This window comes from Apteryx rowi, unplaced genomic scaffold (genome assembly GCF_003343035.1).
Source record: "Apteryx rowi isolate R43461 unplaced genomic scaffold, aptRow1 scaffold_166, whole genome shotgun sequence".
NCBI classification, from domain to species: Eukaryota; Metazoa; Chordata; class Aves; order Apterygiformes; family Apterygidae; genus Apteryx; species Apteryx rowi.
Genome location: NW_020447930.1, coordinates 1,086,814 through 1,111,058, shown reverse-complemented (window position 1 = coordinate 1,111,058; position 24,245 = coordinate 1,086,814). Strand labels below are relative to the sequence as shown.

General features: G+C 37.8%; 1 protein-coding gene across 1 annotated transcript in view; it reads left to right on the top strand.

The window, feature by feature from the left end:
• Nucleotides 1-23,616, top strand: part of PAWR (pro-apoptotic WT1 regulator) — a 42,744-nt gene extending 19,128 nt beyond the window's left edge. Inside the window, exons 3-6 of the mRNA XM_026060174.1 lie at nucleotides 3,815-3,849; nucleotides 16,469-16,616; nucleotides 17,991-18,095; nucleotides 23,530-23,616. Coding sequence (XP_025915959.1) covers nucleotides 3,815-3,849; nucleotides 16,469-16,616; nucleotides 17,991-18,095; nucleotides 23,530-23,616 — 375 coding nt within the window. The remainder of the gene's footprint in view (nucleotides 1-3,814; nucleotides 3,850-16,468; nucleotides 16,617-17,990; nucleotides 18,096-23,529) is intronic.
• The last annotated feature ends 629 nt before the right edge of the window (nucleotides 23,617-24,245 follow it).

Sequence of the window (24,245 nt, the reverse complement as noted above, 5' to 3'; positions counted from 1 at the left end):
TGTAGAAGTGACTGCTTTCTGTAGAATTCCCATACATTCTCTCTTTAGTACTCCTACATTTCTGTGCCTTGTGGCAAAATAGTTTCTCCTTTTTTAGTATTTTGCAGATCACAAGTATATTACTGATACTTTATAAATAAGAAATATTTAAGGGTTTTCCAAACTATGATTTAAAGACCATGGTTTGATAGCTGACCCATGGAGTCCTGTTGCTTTCACTGTGCTTTAAGTTAGGTGCTTTTTGATATGTTTAATATGACTGCTCAAGAAAATTTTGGGAATTGGTTCATGGTCCAAATAGTTGAGTCACTGCTTTAAGAAAGTATGTAATAGTTTGGGGGTAAAGGTTTTTAGCAGCAGTATTAGAAGACTGCATTAAGTATCATGAGTGAACAGTGCAGGGCATTTTAAATGATTGCTAAGAACTTTTATACAACACATAGATGTAAAGAAAGGTAATTTTATTGGTATGTTCATCGTCTTTCAACTAATCACTTAGTTCACTGACATAATTCACTATGAAGTGGGGGTTAAAAAGTTAACCATCTTAGACTTCATCTACATTATCAAGTAGTGTGGTATGGTAGGAGCAACTCTGCAGAGTGAAACTTCTGGCGTTGAGGTGTTCAGTATGCTTGATTTGGGGGTTTTTATTTTGACCAGGTCTCTGATCTTGTGAACACCTGTGAGCAGTATGACTTCTGGAACACATCTTTTGGTTTAATTTCATTCAAAAAGAATCTAGTTTGTTCATTCTTAGATGGCTTCATGATGTGAACTAGACCACAGTAAGTGGAGACAACTGGAATATTCACTTCAAGAGGACAGTCCCGATCTGCACTGAAAGGCTAATAGAGATGTGTCGTAGACTGGAATCACAGAATCATTGAGGTTGGAATGGATCTCAGGAGGTCTCTCGTCGAACCTCTCTGCTCAAAGCAGGGTCAACTAGAGCAGGTTGTTCAGGACTGCATTCAGTCAGGTTTTAAATATCTCCGCGGTTAGAAACTTCACTGCCTCTTTAGGCAATCTGTTCCAGTGTTTGACCTCATAGTTAAAAAAAAAAGATTTTTCATGTGTTTAAGTTGAATTTCATGTACTTCATTTTGTGCCCATTCCTCTCATCCTGTCACTGGGCACCACTGAGTCTAACTCTGTCTTTTTTAAGCTCCCCCCATCATGTATTTATACACATTGATAGATCCCTTCTGAGCTTTATCTTCTCCAGACTGAACAGTCCCAGCTCTCTCAGTATCTCCTTGTATGACAGATGCTCCAAACTCTTAATCATATTTGTGGCCTTTTGCTGGACTCGCTTCTGTATGTCCATGTCTGTCTTGTATGGGGGAGTCCAGGACTGGACACAGCACTCCAGATGCACCTCACCAGTGCTGAGTAGGGGGGAAGGATCACCTCCCTCAGCCTGCTGGCAACACTCTGCCTAATGCAGTCCAGGATGCTGTTGGCCGCCTTTGCCATGAGGGCCTATTGCTAGCCCATGCTGAACTTGTTGTCCACCAGGATCCCCAGCTCCTTTCCTGCCAAGCTGCTCTCTAGCTGGTCGGCCCCCAGTCTGTACTGGGGCAAAGGGTTATTCCTCCCCAGATGCAAGACTTTGCATTTCCTATTGTTGAACTTCATGAGGTTACTCTCTGCCCATTTGTCCAGGCTCTTGAGGACGCTCTGAATGGCAGCACAACCATCTGATGTATCAGCTACTCCTCCCAGTTTTGTATTGTCTGCAAACTTGCTGAGGGTGCACTCGGTCCCATCACCCAGGTCATTAATGAAGATGTTAGACAGTATTGGCCCCAGTATCGATCCCTGGGGTACATCACTAGCAACTGGTGTCCAGCTGGACTGATCACAACCCTTGGAGCCCCACATTTCAGTCACCTTTAAGTGCACCTCACTGTCTGCTTACTTAGTCTGTATTTCATCAGTTTGTCTGTGAGGGTATTATGGGAGACAGTGTTGAAAGCCTTGCTAAAGTCAAGATAAACAGCATCCACTGCTCTCCCCTCGTCCATCTCATTGTAGAGGGCTGTCAGGTTGGTCAGGCATGATCTCCCCTTCGTAAATCCATGCTGACTGCTGCCAGTCACCTTCATGTCCTTAGTATGTTTTGAAATGGCTTCCAGGAGGATTTGCTCCATCACCTTCCCAGGGATCGCAGTGAGGCTGACCTTCCTGTAGTTCCCTGGATCCTCCTCCTTTGCTGTCCTTGAAGACAGGAGTGACATTTGCTTCCTTCCAGTTCTCAGGAACCGCCCCCGATTGCCATGACCTTTCAAGGATAATCCTTAGTAAACCTTAAAAATACCATTGTTACAGTTTAAAATTTTGTTTCCTTGCCCTTTTAGAGGTGAAATTAGGTTGCTGTTTCATAGCTGTAAATTGCTACTTTTCAGATGTTGTTATCAGTGATAAAATAGTTACCAGTGGTAAAACAGCAGTTTTATACCACTTTGTGGGCTTCTTTAAATAACTTCCATGACTTAAACAACTTTGGATATTGTTCTTCTGCTTATGTTAGGGAAGGGGAATGTGTAGCGCATATTGCAGAAGTTGAAAATGCTCCATAAAATAAAAAATACAGCTTAAGATCAAGTTTTGTTTCTATAATAAAAATAATTTGCCAACCTTATTCTGTATAATAAAATAATACTTTTTATCCTAGTTTTTTCTCTAATTAACTTTTACTTACAAAGACATTAATCAGTGAAGATAGTGTAATGTTTCCCAAGATTTCCAAAGAGGACAGAATCTCTCCGGCATCTTGTTTTGAGACTTCATTATATCTTTGTCTGTAATTAGTGTCATAAATAGACAGAATCTCATGTTTTGCCATTATTTTTCCAGTAGTGGCAAATTTTCAGTTCATTAGGTATCTTTTTCAGTTGATTAACTCCTTGAATATTTGTTCCTGACCCTTTACCTAGTACTCACTGATGCTGGGGGAAGTTTCGTCTATGACTAATAAAAAGAATTGTTTCATGTTCTCTTTGCAACAACATCCTTAAAAATATGTGTAGGCATACCCTGTCTAATCTGAGCCATCTTTTTATCAGCTGAAACGTGTCTTAACTTTTCCATGTGATCAGACATTTTTTGGAGGACCTGCAATCACAGCATTATGGATACAATATGAGTTTTCTATTTCTTATTTGTACATAGTGTATTAGGGTTTTTTACGGACTGTGTAACAGAATAAATGTGCTGTCTTTCTTGCTGCTCTTTTTGTTTCCATTTCCATCTTTACAGAGCCAGAACAAGAGCATAATGGAATTTTTCAAATTAAAAAAAATAATAATCTCAGAAAAACCATCCACTTACTGCATTATGGGAATCCGAAAAGTAAAGAAAGAGCATACCCATAAATAGTTACCCTGAGCCAATCCATGTGTAATAACTTGATTTGGGTCTCAATCCCATACTAGCTGCCAGCTTCCATTTTTGTTCAGGCCAGAAGGACAGCAGTGGTGCTGAAAGAGTCCAGAGCAGTTTTGCTATGCTGCTCCTTGACAAACAGATAAGCAGCTATCAAAGTGCATGTTTAAAGATGTAACCAGAAGCTGTCCTTAAGAGTTCTGAGCTGGTTTCAGAAGCAGTAACATGATTACAATAATCACAATATTCCATTTATTCCAAACAGCAAAATACTGCAAAACTGAGTTGTACAGCAGCTGTTTGAGGAATGGATCTTGCTTTCTTGTCCTGCAGGTGTCATTTTCTATGAGGTGGTAAAACATTATTCAAGCACAAATAAAAGAAAAATGTGAATAAATTAGTTTTTCTTTTCTGTGTCTTTTAGGACTCCTCCAGGACGGCTTCAAGCAGATTTAAAAGGTATGAGATCTTTGTACTCGACACATTCTAAAATTCTGTTTGCATATTTAGATCTGCCAGAAATAAAGCTGATTAAATATACTGGGCGCTTGTAGTACAGGCTATTGTACTACTACTGTATATTTATAACCTGATTTTGGGGTACAGCAAACTTACCCAAACTGCTATGTTATGTTACTATTTTAAAATAAACTCAGCTGGTATTTTGCTAGGTCTTATTAGGGCAGAACAGTTTCCCAAGTAAATATCTAACTTGGTATTTTTGACTAACATAACCAGGAGCTAGCTGTTTCATAATTAAGGTATATGAACCACCATCATTTGAAGTTTGCTATAGGAACATAATTTTGTTGCTTCCTATGCTAATACTGAAATAAATTGATATGATTTCTGTTGTACTTCTATATCAGTTTTAGGGAATACTGCCCATGCAGCGTGTCCTGTTCTGCTTGTTACTTGTCTGTCTTTGAGCCAAGTGTTACTCTGGTCATGGCTCAAGTTCATCAGTCAGAAAAACTTTTCAAATTTCTCAATGCACCTGGCCAGAGTATGAAATTTTTGCCCATATAGAATTAATATTGACACAGCCATCGCAATTATTGCAGAAATTTAATGGTAACATGGGAGATGAAATGTGTCAACTGAAATAAGACATTTGTCTAAATATTATTTTTATTCAACACGTAAGTGTATTCTCTTTTTGATATCCTATATTCAGTAAAATGAGTTGGTGCTTTATTCATTTGTATGTATTTTCTGGTTGTAGAGGTAGTTGCAAAGAGCACCTGCAGTTATGTACTTTTCACTAGTGTATAATCCACCCCTTAGACTTGTTCATCCATCCTTTATGCTTAAGCTTAATACTCTGTTTTTGTGCCATGATGCTGTCTTCCGTATTTATACTCCTGGGTTCTCAGAAACATGGTCTAGTGATGCTTTTTACTGCTGCAGGGTTTTTTGAATCATGTGTAGACTTATTTTCATGACCTTATTATCTATACAATTTCATGATTAGTTTCTTATTAGTCAGACACATTTTAGTTCAGTCTCCACTTCCTGTTCAGTTCCTGTGCAGAATTTCCATGCTATTTGTATCTGCAGAATACTTAGCTGTGTGTCGTAGTACTTTGTGGCTTTTCGTAAACCTTTACCTTTACTGTGTTCACGTGCTATACTATGTCATATGCAAAAACTTGGTTGTGTGCATGGGGGATAATGATATAAAAGTTTGAGTAATCATACACATTCCTAACTTACTTGAAGATAAGCTAGTTCTTCTGATTAGCATTGCAAAAATAGGAAAGTCCAAAGCTAGGAAATGCTAAAATTAGACTTGTTTGTGCAGTCTTCATTCAGTTTGATTTATTTAGATATATGATGTACCTTCTTTGTTCATGAACTCTTCCTCTCAGGACTTGCATCACATTCAGGAAGAATCATACTTGCTGCGAGCTGCTGTCCAACATTTTGTTCAGTATGTGGCCTTATATCTTACTTATTGCATAGTTTTCTAACCTCATGTTGAAAACAAATTATTATTTTCCTTTGAGGTCATCATGGTACCCGTGGACAATATTCAACTACTTTAATCACAAAAGTCCTTGCTTATTCTTGCAAACTGTTGGCTTATTTGCCTCTTCCAACTTCTGCAACAAGTAGAGGTCCTAGAGAAAAGAACCTCCTCTACAGTAATTCTCATTCGTTGTAATGTAGATCTGACCTATGTGCCAAATACCGCAGAAGTCCCCTGGAAACAGAAAATGTAGTTATGTGATTACAGCTATTTACAGAATGTATATGTTAAAAGGCTGAAGATCATAAACTGCTTGAAGACTCTTTTAAGTGTCCAGCTTAATGTGCTTTTAACAGTTTTGGTTGTACTTCCTTAGGTTTTCAAAGCAAATTGATAGCAAAGCAAATTCCAACCCACTTTGAGGTCCCATTTAAGAGTCTCTGTTACTTGAGCTGCTTCAATAACAGTTGGTCAAGATTTTTGTGGATGACCTTCAGAGACAGAGAGAGACTCTGTTAGACTTTACAGGCATATGATGACAAAAGAGAAAAGGCAGCATTTTCTTAAAATCTTTGGCTCTGTTATGGACCACAAGGGAAGAATGCATTATTTGTCAGAAATTTTCAGGTCATTTTTCCTCCATCTTTACTACTCCTGCCACTTGTTGTTTGATTTCTCCCTCTTCCCTAGTTGTTCCTCACCAGAAGCGACAGCTCTTCATCTCAGCGTTCATCTTCCATCTCGCTGGTTTCCATTTCCTAGTTTGGTTAGACCCCCTTTCCTGTCTCTCCCACTTTCTCATATGTCTTCATATTTAACCACTGAGGTCCTTGTCTTCTCTCTATTCTTTCTCATGATTTCTTTTTTTGTTGTTCTGTCTCCATCTTCTGTTTTCCTCTGACTTCTAGTCCTAGGTTACTGATTCCATCCCAGGCTTCTAGTAGCTTCCCCTTCCCTTACGGTACAACTGTTTTCATGTCTGCACTGAGATACCCAGCCTCTTGGACCTAAAAAGGGAAGAGAGATTTACCAAAAGCAGAGAAGATAGATCTGTGCTGTGTGCTTCTCGTGGAATTGCAGTCTTCACAATATGTTCCAAGGCTCAAGGAATTGCACAGAATTTACTACCTATTTAATCAGACATACTAGCTACTTTGCCTTATATGGATGCAGCAATTCATGGCTAAACATTTATATGACATTCTGAGGACCATGTTTCCCTGCATACCCACTGGCCAGAAGACGTGTTTGCGAATGAAGTCTGCTGGCTGCCGTTGTGTTATTCTACTTCTGTGCTGGCTGGTTCAGACAAACTGAGTCTGTCTCCTTATACACTAAAATAAATAAAAGTTTGGTATGGGGATCTTAATCTGAAATTGTGGTCTTTCTTCAGAATTTACTTTAAAAATTTCCTCACGCCCCAAAAATTTCTTTAGGAGTTCCTTTGTAGTTGCAAGAAAAACTGCATAAAATATTTTCAAAAGAAAGTGCTGGCTCTATTGTGATCTATGATGATCCTTTAAGATCTATTAAGAACATTACCAGACTCTCCAGTATTATGCTTGTACGTGACATATTTTTGAGCGTATTTGGGAGAGCTCTGACTCGTCGTCTGTGCTGACTGTGAGCTACAGGAGATTAAAACATCTTCATGTAAGTATCTTTCTGCGGCAAGAGCCCATATCAACTTCCTCATCTTTAATCTTTTGCTAAGCTTTTCTTAATATGATATGCCTCACCTTGGCCATTCTAAGCTACTATTACTATAACTGGGTCTACCAGTTTTTGTGCTGCTTTGTGAGTAGTTGTTTTAAACCAACAAGCACATTGCCTTGAATAAATATGGTTTTCTGATTCAATTCTGATGCTATCACCATAGTTCGTGCCATCATTGATTTCTCAAACAAGTGAATGATACCAGTGTGTTCTGCTTATTGAAATATGTGAGTGTAATTTACATACAAACATATATTATGTTTCTCTTATATTTTGTGTACTAAAAAGTAAGTAATGGCAAAAGTAAGTATATGGCATAGGAATATTTTGATAACTACAGAGAATTTGTTTTAACAGCTTATTTTAAAGACTGTTTACCAGCTTTGGAGCTATTTTGCTTCTCAAAGCAAATGTTTTAAAAATGTCTTAAATTAAAAATAAACCCTGGCAAATCAGGATTTAAAATAACTCAGAAGATTTTGCATGGTTCATGGATCAGACAGATCAGGCTGGATCAGTTTACAGAAAGAGGTAGATTAAAATCTCTTAGTGATTCAGGGGTGTGTTCCTTTTGTAATTTCTGTTTATTACTGGAAACAAATACGATATGGTATGGCTCACAGACAAAATGTCAGACTTTTTTTTTTTTTTCCTCTTTTAGAATAGTGCTGCACACTGAAATGAAGCTCAACTGGTAGAGACTCTGCCCACTAATTCCAAAGGACTATATTGTGCTCTAATTAATTTTTAAACTCTTGTATGAATGTTAAATGAGCTATAAGAGATTAGTAGGTCCTAAATGGAAGTGCTGTGAAGGAAATGTTAAAGCTTTGCTGAAATTCTTGCTCAATGTTTTTAGATTACAAAAGGGCTTAAATGTGTCATTAGAACCATTATTGTGCAGAAATGAACACTTGAAATGAACAGAGGTTAATCAAGGCCCATTAAGTTTCTGGAGACACACAAGTAGATTGGGCACATCTGTTCTGACATTTCTTGACTGTTGTATACCCTTTTCAGCCAATAGGGATGTTATGAAGAAGCTGAAACACTTAGGGTTCATTTCTACAGATGTTTACGATGGTCTAAGTTGAGCCTGCTGCAGTGGCTCACTGTCCCTTGTGACAGCAGCTGTGCCAGTTGGACAGGGTGGTGCTTCAGGCAGCCCCTCCAGCTGAAAGTCAGTCACTTCCTTTTGCTGGGCTGCTGGTTTGCTGGATCAGCTCCTCGAATGGCTTCCTGCTCAGCCACTGGAAAGCCAAAGCCAGGACAAGTGGAGGAGGCTGGGCATGTGCAGCTGCAGCGAAGACATGACTGCCTTTCCTTAGCTCAACTCTGAATGCCACGAACCCACCTTAAGCAGTCCAAGATAACAGAAGTCCTACATAGCCTATTTAGAAATAGTCTTTTATTCATTCTTCCAAAGAAGCTATTACCAACTGGCTGGGTTTCAAAGTGGCATAATTAATTAGGATTTTTCCAAATCAAGTGTAGTTACAAGATCCTGGAAATGAAAGTAAATATGCTGTAGCTGAAATCAATGAAATCTTGGATAGCTTTAATTGGATGAAAGTGCCATTGCTTTTGGACAGTGCTTCAGGAAAACACTGAAAGAGCCAAAGAGACATTGGAAGGAGCAAGATTTATTCCAGCATTCTGTAATATTGCCTTCAAACTTGACCCATTTGTGGGTACCTAATTTTATTTTATTTTAAAGGAAATGACTAGAACATCATTCCAAAACCAAACTTTCTGTCTAAAAGAGTAGTCAAAGACTGTGATGCAGGTTAATTTCACTAGAATATTTTTATTTAAATACAGCCAACCCCCCCCCCCACACACACACATTTAAAAGCAAATCATCTTAAGTTGCAAAAGCATTTTCTGTTTTCAGTATTCCATTACGGGAATAAACATTTAATACGAGGTTGTGATAGCCTACTGGCAACAGGCTTGCTTTTTTTCCTTACCTTCTGTAAGATGCCAGGGAGCTGTGGACTGCAGGCTGAAATCTGAAGTTAGTAAACTTTTATTCAGTTAGGAAGCAGAAGAAGCAAGTTTTCATTTGCAGAGTGTCAAGCTAAAACCATTCTGCTGTTGCATGCACTACTTCTTTTTTTTTTTTTTTAAGGAAAGCATAGGCTTTCTGAGGTTCTACTCTTGTTCCATAAAATCATCAGGCATAAAACCAACTCCCTTTCTTAACAGTGTGCAAAATTCTTCACTTTAGACAGATTATATATCTAGAAATTATATTCTCATTTCTACAGAGATATCTAACTTGGGCTGGACTTTTTTTTTTTTTTAATTAAGTGTAGACTACAAGTTCAGTGATGATGTTGTTCTAACTGAGTTTTCTTTTCTGGGTTTAGGGCTCATAAAATGACGTTCGTTCAGAAGACTAAAATTCCGTTCTTTGTGAAAGATATACCTACCATATCTCAAATGGTACTTTTTGCTGCTGCTGTGCATGTTTGGCCACTGGTTGGTTATAAAAAGCAAAATAATGAACCATGTATATGTCAGACTCCTTCATGACAGGTTAAGGTCTATTAAGGTCTAGTGCCTCCTTAAAAATTTTTAAATCGCTCTAATTTCTTAGAAGTTTCTGTGATATGTGCCTTCGGTACTTATTGATACTGAAAGAAAAGAAATGTTCAGTAGGGTCTTCTTCCCAGTGGAACAGAAGAGAAAGTTTTTGAATGCAAGTTTTAGGGAATATACAGAATAATTACAAAATTAATTTTCGGTATTAATGAAACCCTTCCTGTCTAGTTATTCTTTCTTTCAGCTTTCCCATAGGATCACCTGCCAAGATCACTCACTGGAGCTGAGTTGAGATATTCCAGTATTGGCAAAAGGGATCATTTTTGAGTGAGGAAAAGCTTAGTGGATTTTTGTGTGGTCTAACCTTGTGACATTAACAGCATGAAACAACACATCTTTCAAAAAGCTAAATGATCTAGGATTTATAGAGTTAAGCTAAAATATTTCTCTTATGTTGTGTTGCAACATGCATATCCGGTCCTAGAAATGTTTTTTTTTTTAAATCTTCTAGATGAAGAATAAACAGTGCTAAATATGGTAATAACATTAAGCTACAAAATTCCTTACAATTGTGTCAGTGTGCCTTGGAAACTTCACACATGCTGGAGCAAAACAATATTTATATCCATGAAAAGACATTCTTTTGCCAAGATATGCCTGCTTTTGATTTGCACTGTATCCCTCTAGATTTGCACATTGTCAGCAGGGGTTTTCTAGAGTTGTGAAATGCATGGCTCTTAAATGAATACATTAATCACATATTCTCCTATGTTTTAAAGAAAATGTTATAAGGATACTCATGGTACTTTTCATTCTTTTTCTAAGTACTGTAGAAACCCATTACATACTTTTCAGTTGTGCGATTTCTCATTTGAGTTATCCTTTGAAGACTGAACAAGAGTTTTTTGTCTTTGACTATTTAGATGTATATTATATAAGTCAAGGTATTTTTTTTGATGGATTGGACAGTGAAAGTAACTACCTTCTGCCTGGTCCCAAGGCATTCTGTTCTGCTGCTCTTAATTATATCTGAGACTGTGCATTGAAGGTAAATACCATTGCTATTAGGAAGAAAATAGCTATGGGAAGAACACTCTATTAAATTTGTGATTTGAGAATTCATGACTTCTAATACGTATTTTTTAAATTAGCAATATTTTTATATATAATGATCATAATGGAGAACATGATCCCACTTCCTCCGTAAGCTCTTTTTAATTAGCTGGTAATGCTTATCTCTTAAGATTCCATTACAGTGCTTTTAAAGGAGTAGACACATGATCTAAAGCAAGAAAGTTATGACTAGTTAATGATGGAGTGCCTACCAGCTGAGCAATGACAGATTAGTGTACACCCCAAAAATATGTGGAAATGGCATAAAATTAACATGTTAGGTCACATAACTTTCCCACTTTGGCTTCTGTTCCTATTCCTTAGAAGGCTATATCTATAGTTCATGAAAAATCAGTTGATTTGTGTAGTCTTCTTACATTTTGGACACATACTTGTTTTTCCTCCCTTGTGTTATCATCTGTTTAACAAGACTTTTGGTATACACTCTGTTGCGAGTCTTTCCTTTTTGAAATAGAATTGTTTAGCTTGGTTTTTAATGTACCCCATTTGTAAAACTTTTAAATCTTTAAAAATAAGCTAGGATAAATATAAATGCATATTTAGAGTTGATTACCAATATAATGAGAGCTGCATCGCCCAGGTATTCTTCTAAGTAGTGTACTTGGATTAAAGTTGTATTTCGCTTTTCATTTCAAATATGCACTCAGATGTGTAAACATATAAACACAGAAGTTATCTGTATTTTAAACTAATCAGCTACACAGGCCAAACCTATGTACCAAGCTCTTGGGTAGGAGCCAAAGGCAGAAACTATTGGGTAGGTGAGCTGTTACTTCTGGTCAGGACTACTGAATATGGGGGTGGGGGTGAAGTTTCTGGAAGAAATTATTTTCTAACATATATAGGAACTTTTTACATGTATTGGTAGCTCAATTTATTGTATGGAGAGTTATACTAACACTGTGGAGATGCATGCTATTTGATACTGTATCTTTAAGTGAAGAGAGACCTTGAGTATATTAAGAATGACTACACGTCTCTGTGGGCGCAGGAGAAGGGCAGGGATGACACATGGAGAGGTCTCCTCAGTCTGACCACGAAGGCAAAAAACTTGGGAAATATTAGACCTATCTTGCAGGTCAGTATTTGGTGCAGCTGATGCCATAGACAGGGATTTGGCTTTTTCACCCATGAGCCCCTCTTTGAGGACTGATGAGGAAAGACAGGATTCACCTGATGAAGTGAGACAAGAGCATCTTTGCTAACAGGCTGGCCAGCCTGGTAAGGAAGAATGACAGGAGAGGGAGATTATAACCCATAGTTCAGTGAAGAATGATGGACAGGAGTGGAAAGCAAATGATGCAGGGTGGCAGGAAGAAGAGAGAACTCAGAAATGATTAAACATGGCGAAAGGAGACTTTCTTTAAATGTATGTACACAAATGCAGCCTGGGAAGTAAGCTGGAGGAACTAGAGTGCCTCATGCATTCACAGGACTACCAAATTGCTAGAATAGCTGTGTGGGTGTGGTGGGACAACTCGCACAGCTGAAGTACTGTGATGGACCAATTGATACAAGCTCTTCAAGGAAGACAGGCAGAGAAGATGAGGGGGTTTGCCTTCTTTGCAAAGGAGCAGAATAGATAGAGGAAGCTCTTCTATGGAACAGATGACAGGTTGGTTGAAAACTTGCAGGTCAGAATCAGAGGAGAGGCCAGTGTGGTGACAGTGTGGTGGAAGTTTGTTACAGGCCGCCTGATCAGAGTGAGAAGCAGGGATGAAGTTTTCTTTAAACAAATTGAGGGGCTTCAGTCTCTCTGCTATCTGCTGGAAGGGCAACATGGTGAAGCCCAAGCAATCCAGAACATTTCTGGAGTGTGTCAGGCTAATAACTTGTTGATACAGGCACTAGATGGGCCAACCAGGAGTGATGCACAGCTGGATCTGCCATTCACAAGCAAGCAAGAACTGGTTGGGGATATGATAATCAATGGCAGCCTTGGCTGTAGTGACCATGAAATAATGGAGTCGAAGGTCCTGAGGTGAATGAGGAAGGAAAGTAGCAGAGAGAGATTATGAGATCAGACTTTGGATTATTCAGGGAACTGGTAAGTGGAGTCCCATTGGAGGCACCTCTGAAGGGCAAAGGAGCTCAGGAAAGCTGACAAGACTTTAGGGGCAACCTCCTCTAAGAGCAAGAACAGTCCATCCTGGCACCATGAAAACAAGATGTATCAGGAAGCTGGCCTGTTTGAAGAGGGAACCCATGCTGGAGCTCCAGGGCAGAAAGGTAGTGTACAGGAAGCAGGGACAGAGTACAAAGGATGGATTTAGAAGTGTTGTGCAGGCTGATTCCCAGTGACTGAAGAGTATTGCAGCCATCTTCAGAAAATGCCAAAAGGTCAACTCAGGGAACTACAGACAGGACAACCCCGATAAAATCTTGCAAATGATTCTGTTGGAACACAGTGCTGGGCACAGAGAGACGGTGGTGAATGGGAACAACCAGCATGGATTTACCAAGAATAAATCATGTCTGACCAAGCTGATGGCCTTCTGTGATAAAATGTTTGGATTTGTGGATGAGGGGAGAGCAATGGATGTATCTTACCTTGACTTTAGCAAGGTTTTTGACATCATTGTCTCCCACAATATTCTTGTATCCAAGTTAGGACTTTATGGTCTAGGTGGGTGGCAGCTGGATGTGTCAGCTGTTGGATGATTGGGTTTAGAGGGTTGTGGAACTGTACTTGATGGCCGGCCACAAATGGAGTATGACGGGGTCTACTCTGGAACCTGTCATGTTTAACATCTTTATCAGTCATTTGGAGGAGGTAATGAAGTGCAGTCTAATAAGTTTGCAGGTGACACCAAACTGGAGGTACCAGTCAACACAGTTGAAGGCAGGGCTGCCATTCAAATGGACCTAGTCAGGCTGGAGGAACAGGCTGACAGGAATATTATGAAATTCAGCAAGGACCAATGCAAAGTCCTGTACTTGGGAAAGAAGAAGCTCCAGCAAGGATAAAGGCGGGGGGCTGACTGGCTGGAGAGCGGCTCTGCTGAAAAGAAGCTGGGATTTATGGTAGACAGCAAGCCGAACTTAAGGTAGCAGTGACCCAGCAGCAAAGAAGATTGACAGCATCTTCAGCTGTATGAAATAGGCACAGCCAGTAGATTGAGGGAAGTTTTTATCTTCCTTTATTCCTTGTTAGACTGCATCTAGAATACTGCATCCAGTCTTGGTCCCCCCTGTATTAAGCACACTGATCTGGAGCAAGTTCAGCAGAGAGCCACCAAGATGGTGCAGGGGCTGGAGCACATGGCATATGAGGAGAGACTGAGGGAATTAGGCTTGTTTAGCCTGGAGAAGAGAAAACTTAGAGGGACCTATGAGCAGGCTTCCAGTACCTACAAGGAAATTATCAAGAAGACAGAGCCAGGCTCTTTACAGTTGTGCATGGTGGGAGGACAAGACACAAAGGGCAGAAATTGAAATGAAAGTCTCTAATTTGATAAAAGGAAAAGCTTTTTCACTAGGTAGGGCATCAAGTATTGGAACAGGTTGCCCTAAAAAGTCGTGCTGTCTCCATCCTAAAGGTTTTCATGGCTCATCTGGATAAAGGGCTTTCTCTGAGCAACCTGGTCTCATAGCTGACCCTTCTTTGAGCAAACGGTTGGTCTAGAGACCTCCTGATGTTTCTTCTAAGCTGAATTATTCTGTAATCCTATTTATTGTATAAATTAAACCTGAATGGTCCATTTCTATTTTTAAGAGTGGAACATAATGTTTGCGATAAACTTCATCTAAAATTTATCTTCAGTAATTACAATATTCATGTGTTGAAAGCTTTTCATGTTTCTAAAAGATATTTATCTTTTAAACAACATTGATGTTGTTCTTTAGCCATTTGTCTTATGTCAAGGATAATGTTCACTGAAGATGTTTTTTTCAAAAGCCCTTCTACCCTCCCCCCCTTTAGAAAGACTAGGAAGACAGTCTTTGGGGATCATGCAGGAAGATACTTTGTCCGCCCAAGGCTTTTAGCATAGCATTCTGTCATTTCAGTGAATGATTCTAGACAGCAACTTCATAGGTCCCTGTTTTTACAGTTAGTCCTATATACTGACATCATCCTTTTGATTTGGCTTCTGCAGTGTATTTCTTTCATACAGTGACGCGGGATACCACATAATTGGCTTCTGGGCGTCACAGGAGGAGGGAATCAGGGAGCATATTACTTCCTTGGGACAACTCATAAGCCATTGACGAGCTGTGTCCTCCTCCTCAGATCATGGAGTTTGGTATTGATGTGCAGTCAAGGAGTCTGCTGTCTGCTGGAACTGCGTATGTGATTCATGGATGACTTTTGGATATCCAGAGAGGGGACTTTCCCTCGTCCTCCCAACCCCACAAAAAAACCCCATGACATTAGAATATTTTCATTAGGGAGAGACTTTCTCAGTAACTGCCTAGAACTTTGACATTTTCCAACAAAAATCATGGTGTCGCACACCACATGCACATTTTTCCATTTTATTTCATTAATACCTAATAAGCTTCAGGTCAGTCACCTGACCTGGATGTGGGAGTACTAGAACTGCTGAGTAGGTAATTATTTCACTGAATGTAAGAGCACAAACTTTAGCCCTTTCTTTTCTTTCATTGCTTTTGCTCTTGGCTGCTTTTATATCTGATGTTCTTCCCAACTTTCCTTATCCAAGAAGAATGTTCCTTAATCCTGAAGTGATGAATAGGTAATTTTTCTTTTAATTTGAGGTGTATCAGTCCAAATACTTTGTGCTGTTTTCTCCCACAGTGCTAGTAACCTGGCTTTAATCAAGTTCTATTGATGAGTTTCATATTCTTGGTCTGTTCCTTGCAACACAGAAATGCAGCTGTTTCAAGGTGACCTTTAGGTAGCCTTTTTAAAATTCTTTCTAGAAAGCAACATTTTCTTTTGTCTACAGCTCTTAGTTTAAATTTCATAATCACTGTTCAGAAAAGCAGGTCACCACCTTCTTCTGAAGACTTACAAAATGTACTAAACAACCAGTTGCTCTGTTGATGAGAACTTGCCAAATGTTTTTCTCTGAGGATTCAGGTCATATGTCTCCTGAATATTTCACTGAATTAAACAATTCCAGTGTTCTTAGATTAGTACCTCCAATAAGTGTGTAAAGCAAATAAGATTTCTTTCATGCTGGAATCTAGAATAAGAAACACTAACTCTTCAGAGCTGGTAATATAACTCAGTGAGTGGATCTGTGTAGTTGCAATAACTCAGATCAAATATGGCTTCAAAACTGTCATGTCCTTAACCCAAATATCAATTCATCTTGATTTAGATTATTATCAGGCAAAAGAGTTGCTGACCTTCTCTGGTGGGGATTCAGTGGTAGAGATGATCCAAAGGTTTTTTACAGCAAATTCATATGTGCTGCTTAAATTACCCTGGCCAGAAAAGAAGAGGTTTCATAGAGAAAAAAGCAGGCAGAGTACTCTGAAATGTTGCTCTAGGAAAATTATAAGCTACAACATTCAGTCATAAGGAAATGATATTGATATTGGTTGTATCTTGAGATAGTCTAGTGCGTTACTCTTTGAGGCAGTGAATTCAGTGAGTTCTCGGTAACACAAGAGCTGTGAAATAAGTGCTCTGCAGTTTAGACTTACTTACTGAGTGCCTTGGAGAGCAGTCTATATTTGTTCCTACCACAACCATTTTATTAAATGTATGGGTGTCTGCTTTCTTCTTTATTTCTGTAGCACACCTAATGCACCAGAAGAAGATGTTGCAAACAGATATTCCCGAACAGACAGGACAACATATAGCAGATACAGCAGGGATGCAAATTCTTCTGGGAATTCTGTACCAAGTAATGCTTTGGAAAAGAGGATTGAGGAACTTGAAAGAGTAAGTACCAACTTATTTCCAAGCAGTATCCCTCTGAAATAAAGTATCTTTCAAACTCAGTGGGGAAATGCTGAGTAAAATATATAGAAGTGGTGCTAAATACTTGAACTACAGATACTTTTGGCTACAAAAATGTATAAAGAATTAGACTGAGAAGAATATGAACTTTTTAATCATCATAAATGTTTAGTTTTGATTTGGTGTATAAACAAGGAACAGTTGAGGTAAAGGTAATATGCTTAGAGCCAGCTGTGTTCTGTGTCTTTCTCGTACTTATCTCTTAACACACCAACACTGTGCAAATAACTTCTGGGGGAGTAGTGGGAGGAGATAGGTTGGCTCACTGATTGTTCAGAAAATAAGCAAGTGTACTCCTTATCTACTTCTTGTTTGGCAAATTTTAATGTACTGAAGTGTTATAAAATTTGTTATCCGGTTGTTCATTGAAGTTTTAAGCAACTCAGATGATACATTTTTAAAATAAATTTTCGTTATTTTAGAAATTTTTCATATAAACAATTTTGGGAAAAAGTAATAATGTTAAAGCTGAGTTTTTCACCTATAACAGTTTTTGCTAAACATGTCATCTCTGTAATCTATTACTAGCCTCTCTTTCTTCTTCTGAAATGGATTTTTGTATGTAACTTCCCAAATATCTTTGAATCCTTATGGATGAAAGTTGCTAAGTTAACACAATTTAGATAGACCTTATTTTTGGAAAGGATGAAAATAAAGCATATTCTTTAGAAATTACCTTTTTTTTTTTTTAAGACTTAGGGAAGCCTGATTTGAGTGAAATGCTCTATAATCACCTCTTCCAAATCAGCTTCCCTCCAAAATAATTTAATTGCCAATAGCACAGAAAACAGAGGAAGATTTCAGTGCTTTTTTTCAGTATCCTGAGTCCTGATTTGTTGAATTCCTAAGGTGTAAATGTCTCATGTGAAATGTTTCATTTTTTTCTCACATTCAGATGCACAGATCTTACAGTGAGTCTTCATTTCCTTGTTAACCACAATCTAAAACAAAATTCTGTATCCTAAAGAAAAATACAATATAACAAGTTTGGAAGCTGGGACCTTAAATTTACTTATTTCTCTTTTGGGCCCCAATCCAATTTTGCATTCATGCTTAAGTTGAAAATTAATTAAAACATTATCTCTGGAAATTATCACACAGGTTTACTGTGGGTAAAATATTGTCCTAGACATGTGACTCATTAGCTCCTTGAAATGTATTTGTGGGCTTGACTTCCTGTAGAAAAGGAATTACAGGTAAGTGTTTTTTGTTTTTTTTTAATCTAGTGGTAACTTAAAACTGTTTCTTTTCAAATAACCTATTCTATTTGGGACTTCAGTACATGTTCTTTTTTAGGAACTTGCAAAGGAGAGACAGGAAAATGTGAGATTAATGAAGATTACACAGGACAAAGAGGAGCTGATTGTGAAGCTGAAGGAAGAAATTGATTTATTAAACAGAGTAAGCCTATATTTTTCTATGTGGTGCTATATAAAAAGAATAAAAGGCTCCGTATTCTCTGTGCTCTTCTTTACTAGCCCATATCTGCTGGACAAGGTCAGAAGAGAATTAAGTAGAGCATATTTTGTACATGTTTAACCCTTCAGGAAAAGCATAAATAAACTATATTTTGACTTCTGTTTATCACCATTAATGGGTAAAGTTCTAGAAGCTGTGTGATTGGAGTATCTGAATTTCCTGTTGCTATAAGTGTTTGTAGAAAAAGGTTATAAAAGCATGTGTTATTTGCTACCTTTTCTTTCCCTATTCAGTAAATAGCATACCAGGCAATTAAGTTCAGTTTTTGATAGTTTTCTCAGTAAATTTTTTCCCAGGACTTTTTTCAGACAAAGTTGTTATAGCTTTCATTTCATTTTAATTTATCCTATTCTATTTGGTAGTAATAGTTTAGGTAATCTTAAAAAGATTTTGGAGTGTCTAAGTGCTTAATATTCTGACACATATTCTCATACTCTATTGTTCATCCCCAGCTAAAGGCAGAACAAGACATGGGGCAGGGGAGTGAACTAGCAGCACTCATGCAAGGTGTGTAGGCAGAAGAAGAGGGGTAGAAGAGTGAGGCATCCATGGGAGTGGGACAGGATGAGAAACTTTAAAGTTAGTATAAGACTAATTTTAAGAAGTTCAAGTTTGCCCAGTTTTAAGGGCAAACTGGAGCACTTTTCTAAAACACATTAGTTGACCTTATCTTGCACTCCTTGACAGAGCCTGTCAAGTGCAGAGCCTGGACATACCAGGGGAATATGCTTCTACTAATCTAATGCAGATCGTCTTGTAAAAATTCAGAACTGGCTTTGGTCAATCCAGCAATGAAAGGAGACAATAATTCTGTGTGCGTAGTACTAAACTTTTCATTTTGCATTATTCATTTGTAACAAAGTAGGACAGCGTGTTCATAGGTTTGCAGAAGAATGCACATGAATAAAGGAGCTTGATAAGATTATCATAGTGTTGCCAGCAGGTCGAGGGAGGTGATTCTCCCCCTCTACTCAGCCCTGGTGAGGCCACATCTGGAGTACTGCGTCCAGTTCTGGGCTCCCCAGTACAAGAGGGATGTGGCACTGCTGGAGCAAGTCCAGCGAAGGGCTACAAAGATGATTAGGGGACTGGAGCATCTCTCCTATGAGGAAAGGCTGAGAGAGCTGGGCCTGTTTAGCTTGGAGAAGAGAAGGCTGAGAGGAGATCTTATCAATGTGTACAAGTATCTGAAGGGAGGGTGTCGAGAGGATGGGACCAGACTCTTTTCAGTGGTGCCAAGCGACAGGACGCGAGGCAACAGGCACAAACTGAAACACAGACAATTCCATCTGAACATGAGGAAAAACTTTTTCACTGTGAGGGTGTCAGAGCACTGGAACAGGTTGCCCAGAGAGGTTGTGGAGTCTCCTTCTCTGGAGATATTCAAAACATGCCTGGATGCAATCCTGTGCAATGTGCTCTAGGTGACCCTGCTTGAGCAGGGGGGTTGGACTAGATGATCTCCAGAGGTCCCTTCCAACCTCAGCGATTCTGTGATTCTGTGATCATTCAGAAATAGATATCTTTTATTTCTTTTTATAAAGAAAGTTGGAAATTACTGTGTAGGATAGATAAGTATTGTCTGTTTGAGGAGGTTTCTGTTTTAATTGGGAATTGGTCTTTATGGCATTCTTCCATTCTGCAAAGAATCTGTGACGTCTAAGCTGATGGCCTTACCATAGCCAAGGAAGCTGTTCATTCCTTCTACTTAATACTGCCAGTCACACCTGACTTCCTGACTCAGAGGTCAGAAACAACAAATCAAAAGAATCAAAATCACTGAAAGCTTGTGATTTAGGACCATGGTGGTACCTAAAAGAACCCAGAAGAGTTCCAGAAACAATGTTTCTTTTCTTGCTGTATCTGAAGGATGATGTCCTCAACAAAGTCCATCAAATGTCAAAATAGAGACGATCTTTGAACATGCAAAGTAAAGCCAAACAGAGCCTGTGCTTTGGCTGCACTGAAGTATGATGGCAATTTCTGCTTATTGTGTGAAAAGAAAAGATAAAACAGTATTTAGTCCTTCCAAAAAACATTCTTTATTTTAAAACCTCTTTATTTTAAAATGACTAAAAATATATCTTTCAGTGAGATATATGAAGCCATCATATCACTACTTCCTTTGTAGCCTCTCTTTAAATACAGAAGAGAAAGTTTTCTTAATTTTTTCTCCATCAGGTCAGCATTTATCATAGTGTCATCTGGTAGCTTTATTGCAGTATGAGTATTTATGTACTGGCTTTTCTTAAGAATGAAATAGCTGCCTTTTAACTTTATGACTAGTGTAAAAACTGATTTTCTTATCAAAATCTGAGACCAACATGTCCCAAATGATACTTCCATTAAAACAAATATGGTTTTACTTCCTTTTATAATAGTTGTTGGATTTTTATAGTGGCTATCCATGTGGATTTGGAAGGAAGAAAGCTTAATATATTATTAATAATAGGTAGGGAAATTGTATATCATTCTCATGAGAGAAGTGCATGAAAGTTAATGTGGCAGTCATTATATTTGCCTAAGGTTTGTCATCATAACTGAGATCATGAGAGCCAGCACTTTGAGATCCATCTGTTCTTTGTAGAACACTATTCTTTAGACCTCCATCAGAATTGGATGCTTAGTTTGGAAAAATGGTTGTGATCTTCAGCCTTCTGTTCAGATAAGGGGATGCTCTGCTAGCTAAACTCTCCGTAGTTTATGGAGAAGTCTTTTAAAAGCTTTGCTGGTAAGGAACCTCAATGGAGATCTTGAAATTTAACCTACACGTTCAGGGTACTGTCTTTTCCCTTCAGCAAAAAGTGCTGTTATTGCATATTAGGTTACACAGACATGGAAATAATTTCAAAGAGCCTAAATAACTTCTTAAGATGCCCGTTGTGTTGCATAGCTTTCTGGCTGCTCAGTGCTGTGCATGGGTAAGGCTTACATTCAAACAAATGCTTATACAGGTTTTAGTCAGTCCATGTGGTCCACAGATGCATCCTTCACTGGCAAAGATCTCATGTTACACCTGAAAAATGTTTTTTCCAAGAATTCTGAAAACTTCTTGGCAGACTTTTTCTCATTTTAAGTAATTTATGTTTTACTTTAAGAAAAAATATTTTACCGAGACCTGTCAGGGCATCACAAAGAAACTTAAAGAACATGAATGACATTCATATTGAGAACCAGAAAAGGCTTTCTGCCATAAATGGCTTTGTTCCAGTAGATTAGCCGCTTAAATTATGTCTACCACCTTTTTTAAAAGAAAGGCATAATTGGTTTATAAAAGCCTCAACTGTCTGAAGAGAAAGGCATTTCAGTACATTTAAATATTTTTAAGCTAAGTTCAACTGTCGACTAGTTTACACTTGGTCATGTCTGACCTCGCTGAGATGCGATAGTTAGATGTGTGTTTGGAGGGAGTCTGTTAGTGAGGATTTACAAGCCAATTAATGTCAGTTGTGTAGTCACTGGTTCCTTTGGTATGTGAAGCCCAAGCTTTCTGCCATTGCGTCCCTTTTTTACTAATAAATATAAATTAAATTAGAATTGTAATTTTGAATAAGAAACTTTAAATTCCAGACTGGCAAAAAACACATATCAGCCCATTATTTCCATAGATATTTAAAACGCAGTTTGTTATTATTACTGGCTTATATTCAAGAAACTCTTACTTGGAGTAATCTTTGGAATGTTATTCTTGCAGTGTAGATATTTCACAAACTTTGTATTTCATTTTGAGTAAATTTCAGATATTTTTACACAAAAGCCCTTTAAGCAGCAAAAGCCCTTTAAGCAGGCTTTAATTAGGTCATCAGCATCTAATGGCTAGGTTAACAGCGAGCTCAAACACAGTATTATGTATACAGAACTGAAAAATTATTATTTTATTGGAAAAGTATTGTCCCTTCCATCTAATTATTTCCCTTTGCTGTGCTATTGACCTGAACTGCACAAGAAAGAAAACAAAGTAGGTTTCTCACAATTACATCATAAACTGTAATTACAGTGACTTGCTCTATCATAACTTTTGCAGGAGTAGATGTTTAAGTCACTTGTATCTGTAACTTTCAGAATAGTTAAATGCTGTTCCTGGAAGCCATCCGTGCTGTGATGCAATATTACTTCTGTTAGGCAAAGAAAAGTTTATACTAGTGATTTCTTTATTGCACATTACCAAAACAAAAGAGTAATTGCAAAGGTATTGCAGTATGGATTTGGGCACCAATTGCCAAATCACCAAATCTGTACTTTAACTGGCAAACTGAAGAGACTTTTTTAATCATAATATCAAATTTAAAAGTCTCTAAAGTCTCCAAAGTGCGCTTTTGGAATGACCCCACTAAAAAGATACAAGGAAATAGGCTCCTTATGTCAAATACCATTTAACAAATTAAAGGTTGAAGAGAGAGAATATTTTTCCCTACTATTGTTTTATATTTAATTTAGCATGGCGACAAGTAGGGATTTGCAGACTTCAACGCAAAGGCAGCTAAAATCTCTGATCACAATCCTGGTCTGTCTCCTTTGCCTGCCTGCCTGCCGTTTTCCTCCTTAAAATGGTCTCCCTGGGGTCACTCCTTTATTTTAATCAGTTTTTATTTCTTGATCTGTTTCTTTCATGTTCTTCATACAGTAAAACTATATTGACTGAAGTATTGCATATAGCAACAGCCAAGTTCACTGTTTTTCACTTAGAAGACTTGAAAAGACTTGATAGGAAGTCAAGAAGTGAAATGGGAACTGTTTAAATACAGTCATTGGTGGAAGAGGGAAGGACATTTGGGATAGAAGTAATCTATTTTAAGCACTCGGTAGCAGTTTAGATAGAAGGTACAATATATCTCATAACTTTTTTCTAATAGAAAATTGAAAAATGGGTGAGCAGGACTTTTCCTGATTTTTTTATATTTAATTTAGAACACAAAGCCAACCTTATTGCCATAGTAAGTAGTGATTCATATGTGCAAGTGTAATTGTTGCAGACAAGCACAGTCTGGGGAGCAGAAGCAATAGCTGACTAATACACTGTAGGCATATGCCAATAAACTAATCACGTCCGTCCTATTTTGGTTTCCTGTTGCATTCATTCCTTCTGTGGCTCCAGTTTTGATTATATGTTTCCACTTAAAGGTGCTTATACATGGGAATATAATATTAATGTTTTGTAATTATGGTAACAGATGGAAAAATGCAGGTTTTAGAAGATTTAAGGGTAGCTACTATGAAACTCTAATTCCTCATCTTTCAATACACCATATCTTCTTGATATCAGAGCCAAGGTGCTAAATTCTTGCAGCTACTAATTGAGAGTTTATGTTTATGTTCTGAAAAATGTTTGATTTTATTTTCCCTTTTCCTTTCACAGGACCTAGATGATATAGAAGATGAAAATGAACAATTGAAGCAAGAAAATAAAACCCTGTTAAAAGTTGTTGGACAGCTGACAAGGTAGAAGATTCAAGCCTCAATGAGGAAAGATTTTTAAAAACTACTGATTGAATGTTAAGGTCAATATAGTAATACTTCCTGTGTTGCAGTATGTTAAAATAACTGTCTTTATATTTATTATTAGGAAACCAGATGGATGTTTATTTTCATAATACTTTCTTCTTCATTCAGTGAAATGGCATCAATTTGGGGGTATATTTTTAACTTTCTTTTCAAAGGAAAACAACAATTTTGACATATTTCAAAATATTAAATTCAAAATTATTTGGGTTTTGTATCTTCAAATTACATCTGGATAAATTACAGTAGTTTAAAATTCATAGCACCAAGATCACTTTCAGTCTATGTGGGTGTATATTTTTTGAATGAATGGAAGCAATAGATATAAGCTTTGTTTACACAGATCCAAAATATATATTTTGGCAACTATTTCTTTTTTTGTTTAAACAGCTGTAAAGTGGATGCCTTATTACTGATGTATAACATTTTGCAGATTGATTACTTGCTCTAAAAACTCTTGTATGTTGAGGTTTTTTTACCATATCTGAAAGACTGATGAAGTAGAGAGTAGCTTTTTTTCCTGTATAACAGTATTCTGGCAGGAGGGGGAGGTTTTATTAAAAAAAAAAAATC